Source organism: Bos mutus, chromosome 2 (assembly GCF_027580195.1).
Source record: "Bos mutus isolate GX-2022 chromosome 2, NWIPB_WYAK_1.1, whole genome shotgun sequence".
Lineage (NCBI taxonomy): Eukaryota > Metazoa > Chordata > Mammalia > Artiodactyla > Bovidae > Bos > Bos mutus.
In genome coordinates, this window is record NC_091618.1 from 22,858,257 (window position 1) to 22,875,734 (window position 17,478).

At 38.9% G+C, this 17,478-nt stretch overlaps 1 protein-coding gene across 7 annotated transcripts in view; it reads left to right on the forward strand.

Moving 5' to 3' along the window:
• DOCK10 (dedicator of cytokinesis 10) overlaps positions 1–17,478 on the forward strand; it is a 304,771-nt gene that overhangs the window by 156,186 nt on the left and 131,107 nt on the right. For all 7 annotated transcript variants that reach the window (XM_070385816.1, XM_070385833.1, XM_070385802.1 and 4 more), the window contains exon 4: positions 8,523–8,605. In XM_070385816.1, coding sequence (XP_070241917.1) covers positions 8,523–8,605 — 83 coding nt within the window. The remainder of the gene's footprint in view (positions 1–8,522; positions 8,606–17,478) is intronic.

Here is a 17,478-nt window from a genome sequence, read left to right on the forward strand (position 1 = left end):
TCTAAAATACTGATGCATTTATTGGATGACCAATATCCTGATTTGCAAGAAGTTTCATGTTCTATCTGTTGGCCTGGCCAATAGCATTTCTTTTCACTTTGAAGTGCCTCAATGTGGACAATAAATTATCCAGCCACTCTTTCAATACATAATTCACCTGAATTCACTTAAATTCATGATGCTGCATTTTTTAACATTTACAAAATAGTCATAATTATTTCTAAATGTTATAAAGAATGGCATTGATATGAAAATTACCACCATCATTTTACACATACCAATTCATCCCAGTGGTAAGTAAGGGCCAAAGAGAGTACCTTTTGTGGTCACATAAACCTTCCTGGCAAGGCAGTAGTCATGTAATTAAGTAAGCCTCTATAGCCAGGAAGAAAAATAGTTTTGAATCTAAAAAGCCATCTATTGCCTGCTTATTACTCTGTAGTCATAATCTAATAATCAGCCTTTTTAAGAGCTGGACAGATTACATTGCCAAACTCAAATTGCTATTTGAGGTAGGTAACATGATTTGAATTGATTCTGATGATTTTCTAAGTTCAGTTCAGTCAGTCGCTCAGTCATGTCTGACTCTTTGCTACCTCATGGACCGCAGCATGAAAGGCTTCCCTGTCCATCACCAGTTCCCGGAGCTTACTCAAACTCATGTCCATCGAATTGATGATGCCATCCAGCCATCTCATCTTCTGTCGTCCCCTTCTCCTCTGGCCTTCAATCTTTACCAGCGTCAGGGTCTTTTCCAATGAGTCAGTTCATTGCATCAGGTGGCCACAGTATCTGAGTTTCAGCTTCAGCGTCAGTCCTTCCAATAAATATTCAGGACTGATTTCATTTAGGATGGACTAGTTGGATCTCCTTGCAGTCCAAGGGACTCTCAAGAGTCTTCTCCAACACCACAGTTCAAAAGCGTCAATTCTTCAGTGCTCAGCTTTAGAGTCCAACTCTCACATCCATACATGACTACTGGAAAAACCGTAGCTTTGACTAGACAGACCTTTGTTGGCAAAATAATGTCTCTGCTTTTTAATATGCTGTCTGGGTTGGTCATAGCTTTTCTTCCAAGGAGTAAGCATCTTTTAATTTCATGGCTGTAGTCACCATCTACAGTGATTTTGGAGCCTCAAAAAATAAAGTCTCTCACTGTTTCCATTATTTCCCCATCTATTTGCCATGAAGTGATGGGACTGGATGCCATGATCTTAGTCTTCTGAATGTTGAGTTTTAAGCCAGCTTTTTCACTCTCCTCTTTCACTTTCATCAAGAGGTCTTTAGTTCTTCTTCACTTTCTGCCATAAGGGTGGTGTCATCTGCATATCTGAGGTTGTTGATGTTTCTCCCGGCAGTCTTGATTCCAGCTTGTGCTTCATCTAGCCTGGCATTTTGCATGATATACTCTACATATAAGTTAAATAAGCAAGGTGACAATATTCAGCCTTGACATACTCCTTTCCCGATTTGGAACCAGTCTGTAGTTCCATGTCCAGTTCTAACTGTTGCTTCTTGACCTGCATACAGTTTTCTCAGAAGGCCAGTCAGGTGGTCTGGTATTCCCATCTGTTTAAGAATTTTCCATTGTTTGTTGTGATCCACACAGTCAAAGGCTTTGGCATAGTCAATAAAGGAGAAGTAGATGTTTTTCTGGAACTCCCATGCTTTTCAATGATCCAACAGATGTTGGCAACAGATGATTTTCTAAAAAGGGAAAGAAAGGGGAGAAAAATGAAATGTTTTATTTATAGTGTTTTAGGATACCCTTTACAGTTGTCCAATCTTTTCTAAAGTATTTAGGTATTTAGAACTTTTAAGGTGTCCTATTTAGTTATTTCTAAAGGAAAAAAAAAAAACATGGAAGATTCATTCATTAAAAATATGTATTGAATGTCTCCTATCATTGAATGTCTCCTAAAGGCCCCATCCTGGAGTTGGTATGCTCCCTGCTCTTATAAAAGACCATGCCTACTTGAATGACACTGGAGCATCATCTCAGTTACTAAAATTCCCTGCATGAAGCTGGGACCCTAATGTTTTCAGTTCCTAGGCAGACAACATGTTAAGGACATAGTCATATTGTCACTCCGGTGGAGTGATGGATTTCAAGGCCCCCTCTAGAGATTCTGATTCAGTGAATCCCCTGTAGGGCCCAGGAACCTGCATTTTAATTAGTAACCCCCATGGACACAACACAGTTTAGGAAACACTATCCTAATAGTTTAAAAGCCTTTGGCCAAGTTGACCTGACTCAAATTTTTATATGTCTAAAAAAATAACAGGCAGAGATGGCAAGATAAAGACTGAACAAGCAAATGTAATAAATGAATAAAATGTGAACCAGGGCATTGCTGTTTGGAAAAATTAACCAGTTCAACAAACTTTTGTTGGACATCCGGCCTTCATCTTTGAAGCTGACTATGGCAGCCCCCCATTTTCAAGGGGAAAAGAAGTGGGTATTTTGAAACCAGTATTGTGAACTAGGTATTAATAATTTTTAAGGAGAAAATGGGACCATTGCCTCATTGTAACAAGCAGAGTTATAGTCTGTGGCTTGAATTTCACAGGTCACTTCAGCTTCAGTTTTGGACAAAGAGGAGTTGTTGTCATAATTATAATAGTTCTTAATGATCTTCTTAGAGTGAGTATGTGGGCTAGAACAAAGAATAGAGAATAATTTTCTATGCGTAACATTTCTAAAATGCCTAACTATGTAGGAGAAACATTTGTATGTTTGTAAAATCCACTGGCTTCCTCAGAATCGGAGAAATCACTGATTTAGAAAGATTCCTGAGGTTCATCTAATTCAACCTAAATCTTCATCTACCTACTACCAGATGTAAGAAACCTAACAAATAAATTCAGGAGTTTGATTAAAAAAAAAAAAAAAAAAGAATACTGTGATTATCAGAGCTTAGATAGCTCTCTAAAACTATACTTGAATAAGTCAAGAAAAACAAGTTGTTATTCTCCACTACTATGAATGTGATTTATAGAATGAGTCAAACTGACTGGCAAAACTGATTTTTTAATCAAATATTTATTGATTATTTACCCTCAGGTAGGTATTTTATAGGAATTGAACCTAAAGAAGGTGGTATTATTTAGACAGATAAAAAAATTAGAGATACTAAATCACTTAATTGAGATCTGCCAATTAATACCAAAATTCAAAACCAGGTCTGTCTGACTTCAAGACAGAGAGAAACACCACAGGAAAGATTTGGCTTGATAGTCCAGATGTGATTTGAAAAAAACAGAAGTCTGCAGTTAGCAAACAACTCATAAATGACTTGAACAGACTTCTTAAGTCAGACAAATCCGCTTTGAAATCCTGCTTCTGTCATGTGTGGGATCTTGGGCAGAAGTCTGCGCCTCTCCTTGCCTCTGTGGTCTATAAAATGGGAATAACAAAATCTCATGTAGTGCTTCTTAAGATTGTATGTAAAGGACCTAGTAGAACAGTATCTGACAAACACTTACCACTGCAAAACAAAAGAAGTTTTTACCAGGCTATACCGATATAAGAAAGTCAGTCAGTTAGTCAATTCAGTCGACTACTCAGTCATGTCCGACTCTTTGCAACCCCATGGACTGCAGCACGCCAGGCCTCCCTGTCCATCACGACCTCCTGGAGTTGACCTCCCTGTCCATCACCACCTCCCAGCTCTACATGAGCTGAAACTCATGTCCATTGAATCAGTGATGCCATCCAACCATCTCATCCTCTGTCATCCCCTTCTCCTCCCGCCTTCAATCTTTCCCAGCATCAGGGTCTTTCCTAATGAATTGACTCTTCACATCAGGTAGCCAAAGTATTGGAGCTTCAGCTTCAGCATCAGTCCTTCCAATGAATATTCAGGTCTGATTTCCTTTAAGCTGGACTGGTTTGATTTCCTTGAGGTCCAAGGGATGCTCAAGAGTCTTCTCCAACACCATAGTTCAAAAGCATCAATTCTTCAGCACTCAGCCTTCTTTATGGTCCAACTGTCACATCCATACCTGACTACTGGAAAAACCATAGCTTTGACTAGTCAGAACTTTGTCAGCAAAGTAATTAATGTCTCTGATTTTTAATATGCTGTCTGGGTTGGTCATAACTTTTCTTCCAAGGAGCAAGCATCTTTTAATTTCATGGCTGCAGTCACCATCTGCAGTGATTTTGGAGCCCAAAAAATTAGTCTGTCACTGTTTCCATTGTTTCTCCATCTATTTGCCATGAAGTGATGGGACTGGATGCCATGATCTTAGTTTTTTGAATGTTGAGTTTGAAGCCAGTTTTTTCACTCTCCTCTTTCACTTTCATCAAGAAGCTTTTTAGTTCTTTGCTTTTTGCCATAAGGGTGGTGTCATCTGCCTATCTGAGGCTATCGATATTTCTCCCGGCAGTCTTGATTCCAGCTTGTGCTTCATCCAGCCAGGCATTTCACGTGATGTATTCTGCGTATAAGTTAAATAATCATTGTGACAATATACAGCCTTGACATCCTTGTTTCCCAATTTGGAACCAGTCTGTTGTTCCATGACTGGTTCTAACGTTGCTTCTTAACCTGCTTACAGATTTCTCAGGAGACAGGTAAAGTGGTCTGGTATTCCCATCTCTTGAAGAATTTTCCAGTTTGTTGTGATCCACACAGTCAAAGGCTGTACCGTAGTTAAAGAAGCAGAAGATAGATATTATGAGACAGAAATTTCTAATCCAGTCTAATGTCCTGAATGTTCAGCTGCTAAATCAGAGATCATAATAAATAAAATGAGTTACAAGTCTTGTTGGAAGTCAATACTAGTTCTAGCCCAAGAATGAAGCCCTGCAGTTCTTGGTTCAGTTCTATACCCTCTTATATATTCTTATAAAGAGTATATATTAGTTTGGCAGGTTTTTTAATCAAGAACCTTTAAAATACTTTGAACACTTTATCTTAAGAAAATAATCCAAAATGGATCAGACTTGGGGGAGAATGAGAGGAATAAATGTGTGAAGATATACTCTGAGGCATTTTTTTCTACAATGGCACAAAATTTGAAATACCCTTAAGAATGACTCACTCTCTCCCCTTTATAGTGTTTGAGTTAGTTGCTTAGTCCTGTCTGACTCTTTGTGACCCCATGGACTGTAGCCTGCCAGGCTCCTCTGTCCATGGAATTCTCCAAGCAAGAATACTGGAGTGAGTAGCCATTTCTTTCTCCAGGAGATCTTCCTGACCCAGGGATCAAATCCAGGTCTCCTGCATTGCAGCTCATTCTTTATCATCTGAGCCACCAGGGAAGCCCTTCTATAAGTCTTGCTCAAATGTCACCTTCTTTATAAGACTCACCCTAATGATTCTATTTAAATTGTCCTCCTTCTCCCAACTCTACCATCCTCCTTCATCTGCTTTCTTTTTCACACTACACTTACCATTCCTGATATGTTAACACAATTTACTTATTTTTGTGTCTATTGACCAGCTTTTCACAAGGGCTTATGTTTTAAGAGATCATGAATTTTTGTCCGTTTTCACTGATGTGTTTGCATCACCAAAGAAAATCCCTAGGTACAGAGTATGGCTTCAAAAATGTTTATTAACCATATTAATGAACTAAGAGACTGGGTTGATAAATTAGAGTATGAAACTTTATTCTACTTATTTAAAGTGTCATAAAATTTGAAAAGCAAAAGTAGAAAATCTTTAGAATATACCATTAAGGGAAGGATTGAAGGCAGGAGGAGAAGGAGATGACAGAGGATGAGACGGTTGAATGTCATCACTGACTCAATGGACATGAGTTTGAGCAAGCTCCAGGAGTTGGTGATGGACAGGGAAGCCTGGCGTGCTGCAGTCCATGGGATCACAGAGTCGGACACGACTGAATGATTGAAATGAACTGATACCATTCCGTGAATAAACATAGTATTTCAATTCAAATATTCAAGGACAATTAGATAAACTCTGCACCAGGAAAAAGAAAAAAAAATTGAAAGGAACTGCCAAAAAGGGATGAGTTTTATGTTTTTGTTTTCCATTTTGTACCATTTGAAAACTACAGCAAAGTGTTGAGAAAGGGAAGTAAGAAAATGAGAGAGGATGGGAAAGAACCATAATCATGAATGTTTTGCCTCCTTGGGTAGGGATGCTGTGGGTCTTTTTCTCCTTGCCTGAATTCCTGGCATCTTTATCCAGAATGAAGATGGAACTTTCCAGCCAAGGAATATATCAGGGCTCAGATTTCCTCTTATTTCCAGAAACATGTGGTTTGCACAATTGGCTCAGAAATTGGCAAGTTAAAAAATTGAATATTAGCTAAATACTCAGTTTTATTCACATTCCTCTTCTCCATCCAGGGTCAGTACACATCCGCTGGATTCCCTGTGGCTGTTATCCATGTCCATTTGTCTCACGCCTGTTGTGTTTTTATCTCTTCTTTTCTCCTTTCGCGCTGCTGCCACTCTCCCCCTCCTATCTTTGTCCTAGCCTCACACATTCTTTGCCGTCAGCCCCCATTTGTGTGTGGGTGTTTCCCTGAACAAATAAAGCAATGGTATTGAGAAAGTTCGAGGCCGGAGAAATCTAGAGCGGCTTAGCACTCCTAGTCCCTCTCCCTGCCTTCCCTGTGCATCTTGGACCAGGTGCCCACCCGGCGCTCTCCACCTCCCATCTGTACCCATCTCTGGGCCATTCTCTCCCACTGTCTGTTCCTGCTAAGACAGGGCCAGTGCTTTCTTTGTTGTAGTGCTTCTACATCCTGAAAAATGATTCTCACAAAGAGATCTCCTTGCCTGTCCCCTTCTTGGTTACAAAGACAATCAGAGGTCTTATCTCTCATATTGCATTAAGTTTATTACTCCTCGTTTTTTCCTACTAATGCTAGAGGACAGGTATCCTTATAGTTGTGCTGTTGCTGTTTAATTCCCAGATTCACGTAATTTTAGAATCGAAAGGAATCTTGAAAACCATCTAGTGATGGAGAACAGTGTGGAGATTCCTTAAAACCTGAAAATAGAACTGCTTTATGACCCAGCAATCCCACTGCTGGGAATACACACCGAGGAAACCAGAATTGAAAGAGACACGTGTACCCCAATGTTCATCGCAGCACTGTTTATAATAGCCAGGACATGGAAGCAACCTAGATGCCCATCAGCAGATGAATGGATAAGAAAGCTGTGGTACATATACACAATGGAGTATTACTCAGCCATTAAAAAGAATACATTTGAATCAGTTCTAATGAGGTGGATGAAACTGGAGCCTATTACACAGAGTGAAGTAAGCCAGAAAGAAAAACACCAATACAGTATACTAACACATATATATGGAATTTAGAAAGATGGTAACGATAACCCTGTATGCAAGAGAGCAAAAGAGACACAGATGTATAGAACAGTCTTTTGGACTCTGTGGGAGAGGGCGAGGGTGGGATGATTTGGGAGAATGGCATTGAAACATGTATAATATCATATATGAAACGAGTCACCAGTCCAGGTTCGATGCATGATACTGGATGCTTTGGGCTGGTGCACTGGGATGACCCAGAGGGATGGTACAGGGAGGGAGGAGGGAGGGGGGTTCAGGATGGGGAACACGTGTACACCTGTGGCGGATTCATGTTGATTTATGGCAAAACCAATACAGTATTGTAAAGTAATTAACCTCCAAATAAAATAAATAAATTTTTATTTAAAAAAACAAACATCTAGTGGAATCCCCATTACCAGTCCATGGTCAGTGCTGTGCCAGGCGGTGCATAGATGGTGCTTGGGGAATATTTGCCATCAGTGAATACTGTAAATTCAGTCATTATGAACCACTGTGAGATAATGCTGTGCCAGTTGCATAGATGGTGTTTGGGAATATTTGCCATCGATGAATACTGTAAATTCAGCCATTATGAACCACTGTAAGTTGATTCGTTTGCACTATTAACTTGGTGTTTTAAAGGTTTTTGGTCATCTTTTATTCACATATATTTATAAAAAAATCAATCAATGATCAGGGAGAAGGCTGGGCTCAGAAGGCAATGAGGTAAAACTGAAAAACTAAAGTTAGCAACAGGGTTGTTATAAAGAGGAAAAGGATAGGTTTGCTAATGCAAGAACAAGAAGAAATAGGCTAATATGATGATGAAAGGATGATGCATAATTAATAACATCTTTCACTATGAAGAACTGTTAAAGAAAGGATTGCCAAGAAAAACTGAAAAAATGACAGTACTTGAGGTTAGTGACATATCCAGTTATGATTCACCAGATGATTAAATTAGGCTTTCCTTGATGGAGAAAAGTAGACTAAATATGTTAAATGGTTCCTCCTGTAGGATTCTGGGAAGGGTTAGATTTCCCTTTCACTGAAAAATGGAATGATCATAATAAGCATGTGCTTACCTACCTTAAAATCACTCACATTAAAAAAAAAAAAAAAATCACTCACATAGCTACCTTAACATTAACCCGGAGATAATGAACACTGAATTCACCTTGCTTCTTATCAGGACAGCTGATATTTGAATGATAAATTTTAACTGTCATTTTTTCCTTTCAGGCTTGTAAATTTTATAGTTCCCAGTGGTATGTGGTAAACTACAAATATGAACAGTATTCTGGAGACATTCGACAGTTACCTCGGTAAGAACCTTTTATGAGTAATCCTTGGGTTTTTCCATATATAAACTATGTTCTCTGTCACTGTTTATGAATATGTGTACATTCACCTAATAACAAGTTATATTTAAAAAATTAAAAAATAAGAGTCACAAGAGAACATTTTGTTGAACAAAGTATTATTTATATCTTCACAGAATTGGATGACAGATAAATATACTCATTTAGGATAGCCTAGGGCTTCCCAAGTGGCTCAGTGGTAAAGAATCCGTCTGCCAAGCAGAAGACCCAGGTTCAATCCCTAGGTTGGGAAGATCCCCTAGAGAGGAAAATGGCAACCCACTCCAATATTCTTGCCTGGGAAATACCATGGACAGAAGAACCTGGCGGGCTATAGTCCATGGGGTCGCAAAAAGTCATACACAACTTAGTGACCAAACACCAACAAGGTTTTGAGCAAAGTTTTAAAGTGTTAGGTCATTCTTGTGTGAGCTGTCCTTTCAATAGCAGATACAAGAGGATTAAAAGGTACAAGTTGGACCAGAAAATTTTTTTCTGATATGGTGTGTGTAGCATTCAGGTTTGCCATTGGATTCATATATTTTCATGCTGGGATATCAAAAAGCATGAAAATAAACAACCTGCACAAGAGCAGTAATGTCTAAGAATAGCAAAAAGGAAAAGCAAGCACCTAATTCTTTTCAGAATGTAGGGAAATAAAGTCTTTAGGAGAAGATAACTTCATTCTGTACCTGTACCTGTTTACCTGTCACCTCTATAGAGAAGCTACCTGACCTAGAGCAGTCATTTATTCCATGTCTGTGTCCCCCACTAAAGTCAAGTCCAAAAGGGCAGGGACTCTGCCTTCCTTGCAGAATCTTTTGCAGGCCTTGAAGAATGCCTGGCACATAGTAAAGTGAAAGTGAAAGTCACTCAGTTGTGTTCAATTCTTGTGACCCCACGGACTATAGTCCATGGAATTCTCCAGGCTAGAATACTGGAGTGGGTAGCTATTCCCTTCTCCAGGGGAATTTCCTGACCCAGGAATCAAACTAGTCTCCTGCATTGCAGATGAATTCTTTACCAGCTGAGCTATCAGGGAAGCCCTGGCACATAGTAAGTATGCAGTAATTACTTATTGGATAAGTAAACTGAGTGGGTCAAAAATTTTAAAATCTAATAATCCTGGATGGGCTTGAAGTTGCTTAAATTCAAAGAACTGTGATGAACTGGAATCTCCCAACACACTGGTTAATCAGACTAAAATGATGCACATTATCCAGAAAATAAAACTTAAGACAGAAATAAGTGAATTTTTTACTAACTCCTCAAGTGAGACTTTGAGGTCATACACATTGCACATAACTTTTTAATGGGCACATGGTTTAGATTTGGGCACCACTTTTTAAGATCTCCCGTGCCCAAAGAAACATCTTTTCCAGACTAGAATACTTGGAAGTACTGCATTCAACTCCAAATGCAAAATTTGAAGAAGGTGGAGTTATGGAGCAGCACTGGAAGTGACATTTAAGCTCAGATCTGAAGGAACAGTAGCTACCAGCACTGTGATCTCGAGAAAAGGGTCCCCAGAAGAAATAACAGGGGCAAAAGCTCTGAGCTGGGAATCAGAGTGACCATCAGAGAACCTGGACCTAAGGGTTGATTAAAACCCTGGAACCAGGCAAGGGACCTTGTGGGCCCTGGAAATGAGCTTGGGTTTTATTCTCATTCAACAGAAGACTATAGAAATTGTAACCTAGAGTGTGACATGATCTAGTTTACCTCTTTAAGAGATTACCTGCTCCACTGTATGGAAAATGGGATTGTAGCAGTGAGAATTAAAAAAAAAAAAAAAAAAAAGATGGAAGGAGACCATTTCTTTGGAGTTGAGTTCCTGGGAAGAGCAAAGCAATGTTCCTCTAAAACAGCAAGTCTTTATTCAAAACAGTGAATGTTTGATTTTTGCCAAATCTGTGAACATTCCTTTAGATTCAGGTCACTCCTAATAGATAACCTCCTGTAATTTCATGTTGAGATGGTCTTATCACACCCTAAACTTTCATGAGCAATTATTACATTCAGAATGTCTGGACATTAGTCACGCATGTAGCTGCCATTGAGAAGCAAAGCATTTTTTTACCATCAAGTCTTCCTCTTTCTGAAAATAGTTCTGAGAAGTGGTTACAACTTGGAAGCCATGTCCAAGCACTTGGAAGACAATTTATAAAGGGAGAGAGTGTAGAAAGAGGTGTTTAGCTTTCATTTGGCATAAATGCCTTCCTACTGTCCTTAGGTCTACTGAACACTTTAGTAGCTTTATCTCCAAACACTTCATCTTTTCTTATATCCCTGATGCCATAAAAATATATATTAATTTAAAAATTCACATGTACTATATTCTTCCTCTGTTGAAAAATAGAGAAAGCACCTCCAGTCAGAACAGGGTCCAGATGTCATTGCTGACTTGGAATTCTTGTAGAGCACAAGAAGAAATCCCATGAGAAGAAATGCAAAAGTCACATAAATATTGTTGAGAATTTCTCTCAGTTTAACTAAAGGATGTGAAAGTTGATACCAAGAAGGGGAAGAAGACTACCACTAAGTAGGAAACTGTAATGAACTATGTATGTATATTCAAAATGAAAATCAGAAGTTCTAGAATAATCCTCACGTATCCCCTAAACAAATGAAGATTGTAATATTGAATAGCAAAAGTATTTTTTAATGATTTTACAAGGCTAGGCACTCCCCACTAGACTACAGATATTTAGGTCAGTAGTAGACACATAATTTACTTGGGCCTTCTGAGGCTATTAGAAGTAAATCATTTTCATACCTCCTGGATTAGAATTCTCCTATGTCTGCTACCAATTTAAACTGATCGTTTCTTTTTATGGGTTGCTGAGGCTATAAAATAAAAATTTACAATTATGGAGAAGTGAAAAAAGATGTTTGCTTATCTCCCTCACTTATAGTCCTTGAATTTAAAATTGTGTTGTTATTAACTCTTAAGAACCTCACTTTTTTGTGTGTCTGTTCATAGGAGGATATTGGAGACAGACTCTATTTAAGGATAGAATACAAAAAGTAAAGCCTTCACAAATTAGAAATAAAAATCAGTACCGAAATCGGTGTTCCTAAGGAGACAAGAATGTCATTAAAAAATACATATGATGTCAAAGGAGCCAAGAATATAAATGGCGAAAGGATATAAACATTGGGAACACTAACAGCCACAAGTAAAAGAATGAAATGAGGCTACTATCCTACACCATAAGTGAAATTAACTCAAAATGGATTTACTACTTGAGCATAAGACCAGAGACCATAAAACTCCTGGTGGCGGGAGTGGGGGGCAGTGGGGAGGGGTCGGGTGGTAAAAAGAAAAGACATAGGTGATAAGCTGCTTGACATTGGTTCTGGCAATTTGTGTGTGTGTGTGTGTGTGTGCAACAAAAGGACAAATAAGCAAGTGAGATTCCATCAAACTAAAAGCTTTTGCACAGCAAAGGAAATCATCAAAATAATGAAAAAGCAACCTACTGAATGGGAGAAAATATTTACAAATCATATATCTGATAAGAGGTTAATATCCAAAATGTACAAATAATTCGTACAACTCAATGGCAAAAAAAGAAAGAAATACAATAATCTGATTTTTAAAATGAGCAGAGGATCTGACTAGACATTTTCCCAAAGAAGACACACAAATGGCCAACCAGTACATGACAAGATGCTCTGTATCACTAATCAGCAGGGAAATGCAAATCAAACCACAATGAATTATCACTTCACACTTGACAGAATGGCTATAATCAAACCACCCAGAAATAGCAAGTGCTGCTAAGGATGTAGAGAAAAGGGAACCCTGTGCACTCTTGGTGGGTACGTAAACTGGTACAGCCACCATGAAAACGAGTATGGCGAGTCCTCAAAAAATTAAAATTAAAACTACCATATGATTCAGCAATTCCACTTCTGGGTATTTATTGGAAAAAAACAAAAACACAAATTCAAAAAGAAGTACGCACCCCCCAAGTTCATTACAGCATTATTTGCACTAGCCAAGACACAGAAACAACTTAAGTGTCCCCTGATGGATGACTGGAGAAAGAAAATGTGGCATATATACATAACGGAATACTGTTAAGCCATAAAAAGAATGCAATTTGTCAGTTTTGACAACATGTGTAGACCTTAAGGGCACTATGCTGAGTGAAATAAGTCAGAGAAAGACAATGCCCTTGGATCTCACTTATGTGGAATTTTAAAACAAAATGAAAAGAAAACAAGCCCACAGGTACAAAGAACAGATTGATAGTTGCCAGAGGTGGGGCGAAGAAAATCAGTAGGTACAAACTTCCAATTATAAAATAAATGAGTCATGGAAATGGAATGTACAGTTTGGTGTCTAGAGTTAACTATACCCTATGAAGTATTCTAAAGTCACCAATAGAGTAGATCTTAAAAGTTCTCATCACAAGAAAAAAAAAATTTTTAATAGCTACGTATGATGATGATGTTAACTAGACTTACTGTGGTCATCATTTCACAATATATATAAATGTAGAATCATTTCTTTGTACACCCAAAACTAGTATAACATCATCTATCAATTATATCTCAATTTAAAAACTATGAAACAAACAAAAAATATGATGCCACAGATTTTGTTAATCCATGGGGTAAAATACAGGAATAATACGACATATTTAGAAGTTTTACCACAGATGGGTAGGTATAAGGAAGAAAATTTCATAAAGTATATTTCTTGACAGAAGAGCAAATAAAATGGAACCAGTTTAGCTGGACTGATTTGGAACAAAAAAAATTTTTTTTTAATAAAAGAATACTTCTTGAGTGTCCACTGTGAGCTGAAATGTTCTGGGTGCCGTATTTATGTTCATTTAATTCGCATGATCCCACGGAGTAGGAACTGTCTTCCTTGTTGTATAAAGCAAACCAAACCACTAAAAGGGTTGGTAACTTGCCCCCAACCTCACTCAACTCAAGTATCCCCACACTCCTTGTTTGGGGCATAGGAGGTAATTTGGGTGTAAAAATGAGAAATAAGACTGACCAAAATGGCAGCTACTGTGGATCCAGACACCAGAGAGTGAAGTCCCTGCTGAGCTCTCGAAACCTGGAGCCCAAAGGCCTACAGTGCCATTAGGGGAAGAATTTTACTTTCATCCAGCAGAGGGGCTTATCTTTAAATGATCTCCAGAAGAGAGACCAGTCATTGATTAACAGCCCCAGAGATGTGAAACTGAGCAGCGATAAAAACAGGAATGCTGTGCCCTGTGGGTCAGTGGGAAGGGGAGTGGGAAAGAAGACTTCTCAGTAGCCCCACGCCTCAGCAGTGGTCCAAAGGCTCTGCCAGCGCACTCCAGGGCACTTTCTTACAAGGCTAACCTCACCTCCCCTCTCTCTCCCTCCCTCTCTGCGCTCCAGCCCCACCAGCGGGGCTCTCCTGAATGCTGGCTGCAAGCCTATCTTCCTCAAGATCTTTGCTCACCATTCACTGTGCCAGGATGATCTTCCCCCAGATCATCACAGGCACGGCTTCTTCTCCTTCTCAACGGAAATGGCCATCTGTGACCACCCTTTCTAAACCTGGCTTCTACCACCTCTGCCTTGATCGTTCTTTTCTCTTTGTTGATGTTGTTTAGTTGCTAAGTCATATCTGACTCTTTTGAGACCCCATAGACTGTAGCCCACTAGGCTCCCCTGTCCCTGGGACAGAGGAAAGAATTCTTTCTCCAGGAAAGAATTCTAGAGTGGGTTACCATTTCCTCCTCCAGGGAGTCTTCCCAACCCAGGCATCAAAACCGCATCTCCTGCATCTCCTGCTTAACAGGCAGATTCTTTACAGCTGAGCCACCTGGGAGAGGCCTTCTTCTCTTTAATTTTCTTCAAAACCATTTCCATCCTGGGAAATTATCTTGTTAATTTATGCTTTATTATCTACTCTCTCCTTCCTTAGAGGGCGAGCCTTCTCCACTTGGGGATTTAATTTCTAATACATGGTTGGCATTATCACAGGTCTTCTAAGTGACAGATGCTGTCTGGTAACTGGATCATTTAGTGACAAGGAAGAACGCCTCCAAAAATTAAGACCACTCTCAACTCATAGTGAATTTGACCAAGCAAACTTAGATTTAAGAAAATCTGACAGTAAAAGAGCATTCCCATTGACCTATCCCCCACCCGGGATATGACCTAAATTGACATTCACTAATCTGCACATATTTTTTAATGAACAATAAGGTCTGCATGAATATCACTAAGGATTAATGCAGTGGCTCTGTTTTGCTAGAGACCTTATTGGTCTTATCTGTCTATCATATAATTTTTTGTATCATAATACTTAAGTGATAAAAAGGAAAGCTTAAAGAAAATTTGGTTTTTATGAAAGAGTTTTGAGACTTCACAAGTTGTAGTATTGTAACATTACAACTTGTGAAACTTTACAAATTTAAAAAATTGTTTTCAGTGTTTGTATGAAGCCCCTTTCTCTCTTTTCAGAATCATCTGTCCTTGAAATGCCAGGGAAAATACTTGAGAAATTCATCCTCAGCATTTGAGAATAGTTGCACATATTTTTGTATAATTTTAATTAATTATTATTGGAGTATAGTTGCTTTACAGTGTTGTATTAGTGTCTGCTGCTGCTGCTGCCAAGTCGTATCAGTCATGTCTGACTCTGTGACCCCATAGACGGCAGCCCACCAGGCTCCCCCGTCCCTGGGATTCTCCAGGCAAGAACACTGGAGTGGGTTGCCATTTCCTTCTCCAATGCATGAAAGTGAAAAGTGAAAGTCAAGTCGCTCAGTCGTGTCCCACTCTTTGTGACCCAAGGACTGCAGCCCACCAGGCTCCTCTGTCCATGGGATTTTCCAGGCAAGAGTATTGGAGTGGGTCACCAGTGCCTTCTCGGGTATTAGTGTCTACTATATAGCAAAGTGAGTGAATCATACATATACATAGGTTCCCCTCCCCCTTTTGGACTTCCTTCCCATTCAGGTCACCACAGTGGATTAAGTAGAGCTCCCTGTGCTGTACAGTATATCCTCATTAGTTGTCTGTTTTACACGGAGTATCAATAGTGTACATTTTTAGAAAATTTTTCTTGGTATTAAAAAAATTCAAGAGATGTCATGTTCATCACTCTTTAGATACTTTCTTCAACACTTTTTTAAAAAATCCCCCCTATATTCTATTATGCAAATTTTCAAACATACAAAAAGTTTTGGAAAACTTATACAATCAGCACCCATATTCCTACCATCTAGAATGTATCTTTTGCATTTTGCTATTTTTGCTGTATATGTATTTTATGACATTATCTGTTCATCCATCCATGCATCTAGCTGTCTTATCAGTCCGTCTTCTATTTTGACCATTTCAAAGTGAGTTTAAAATATCAACACACTGTATGTTGCCTTTCTAAACACTTTAGAATGCATACCATTAGCTAGAGATACGTATGTTTATAGTTTACTTTTTTGTCTTTTGAGGGAAACTTTAGGAGAAAAGACACACGTTGTAAGTGAACCATTGGATGGCTTTAATTATGTACATACCTGTGCGTCTGAAAACACTACTAAGATAAGGGACATAATCATCAGCTGCAAAGAGCCCATTGCTGCCCCTTCCTGGTCAGTCCTCACCCCTACTTTCCTCTCTCCCCAGAGACAACCATTGTTCTGATTTTCTTCACTACAGATTAGTATTACTAGTTCTAAAACTTCATCACGTTGGAATCATGCTGTATGTATTTCTGTGTTTCCAACTTCTTTGACTCAGCATGATGTTTTTGAGTGATACCCACATTGTTACATGTATTGGTAAATCCTTTCTCCTTCTGAGCAATATTCCTTTGTGTGGATCTACTATATCTGGGGGCTTCCCAGGTGGCACAGTGGTAAGGAACCTGCCTACTATTGCAAGAGATGCAAGAGACTTGGGTTCAATCCCTGTGGAACTGTGGATACAGCATTTTGAGTTAAGCTGTGCATAAGTCACTTTAAGATCATGGACTTTTGTGAAATTGTGTCTGTCCTTTTAAGGTTGTCTCAATTCCCAGTTCTCTGCTGAGAGATTTGTGGAAAAACCCTCACAAGTATTTAGCCTTATACATTTGAGATTCATGAAAGCCCGACTTTGTTTCCTTAATTCTTTGTTATTTCATTACTAATTTGAAAGGCTGTTCCTTCTCTCCTTTCTTTACACTTTTATAAATATCTTTGCAGAAATGATAGACTGTAGAACATGGCCACTGTTTCAAGCCACAATTATCAAATATCTATAAAATTATTCTTTTATGAGAAAGAGAAGAAAGGATAAATCACATGAAAAAAGATGACAGAATAAAGAGTTCAGAAATGAATAGTGTCCAGGTCAAAGGGAGATGGACAGAGAAGGACTAGCATATAGTTTAGGGCCACCTTGGGGCCAAATATTGACCTTCTGTCTTCAAAGTTGTCTCTGTTGCCATATCCTCAGTTTTCCCTACTCATCCCTTTATCTTTCACCTGGGATGTTTCTTAATAGTGCCTTTACTGCCCTGCCATCATTTTAAGAATTCTGGAACACTCATTTCTCCTCCTCTACAGACAAAATACTTCAAGTAATTGCTCTGAAATCAGCCCTTTGAACTTGCCTTTGAATCTCAGGCAACCTGTCACCTGTCACGGGAGCAGAGGTTGAGGAAAGGGTCGTGTTTCACAGTTTTCTTTTGCCAATCAAATGAAAAGGCAAAAGGGACTACTTCTGGTTCAAGGAGTGTCAGGACATTGTTAAGGAGAGGAAGAGAATTTTAGGTGTGATAGAAGGAACTTCTCAGGAGTCCCAAAATAACAGTGTGGTCTGCTACATCAGTGTTCTGCCTTCTG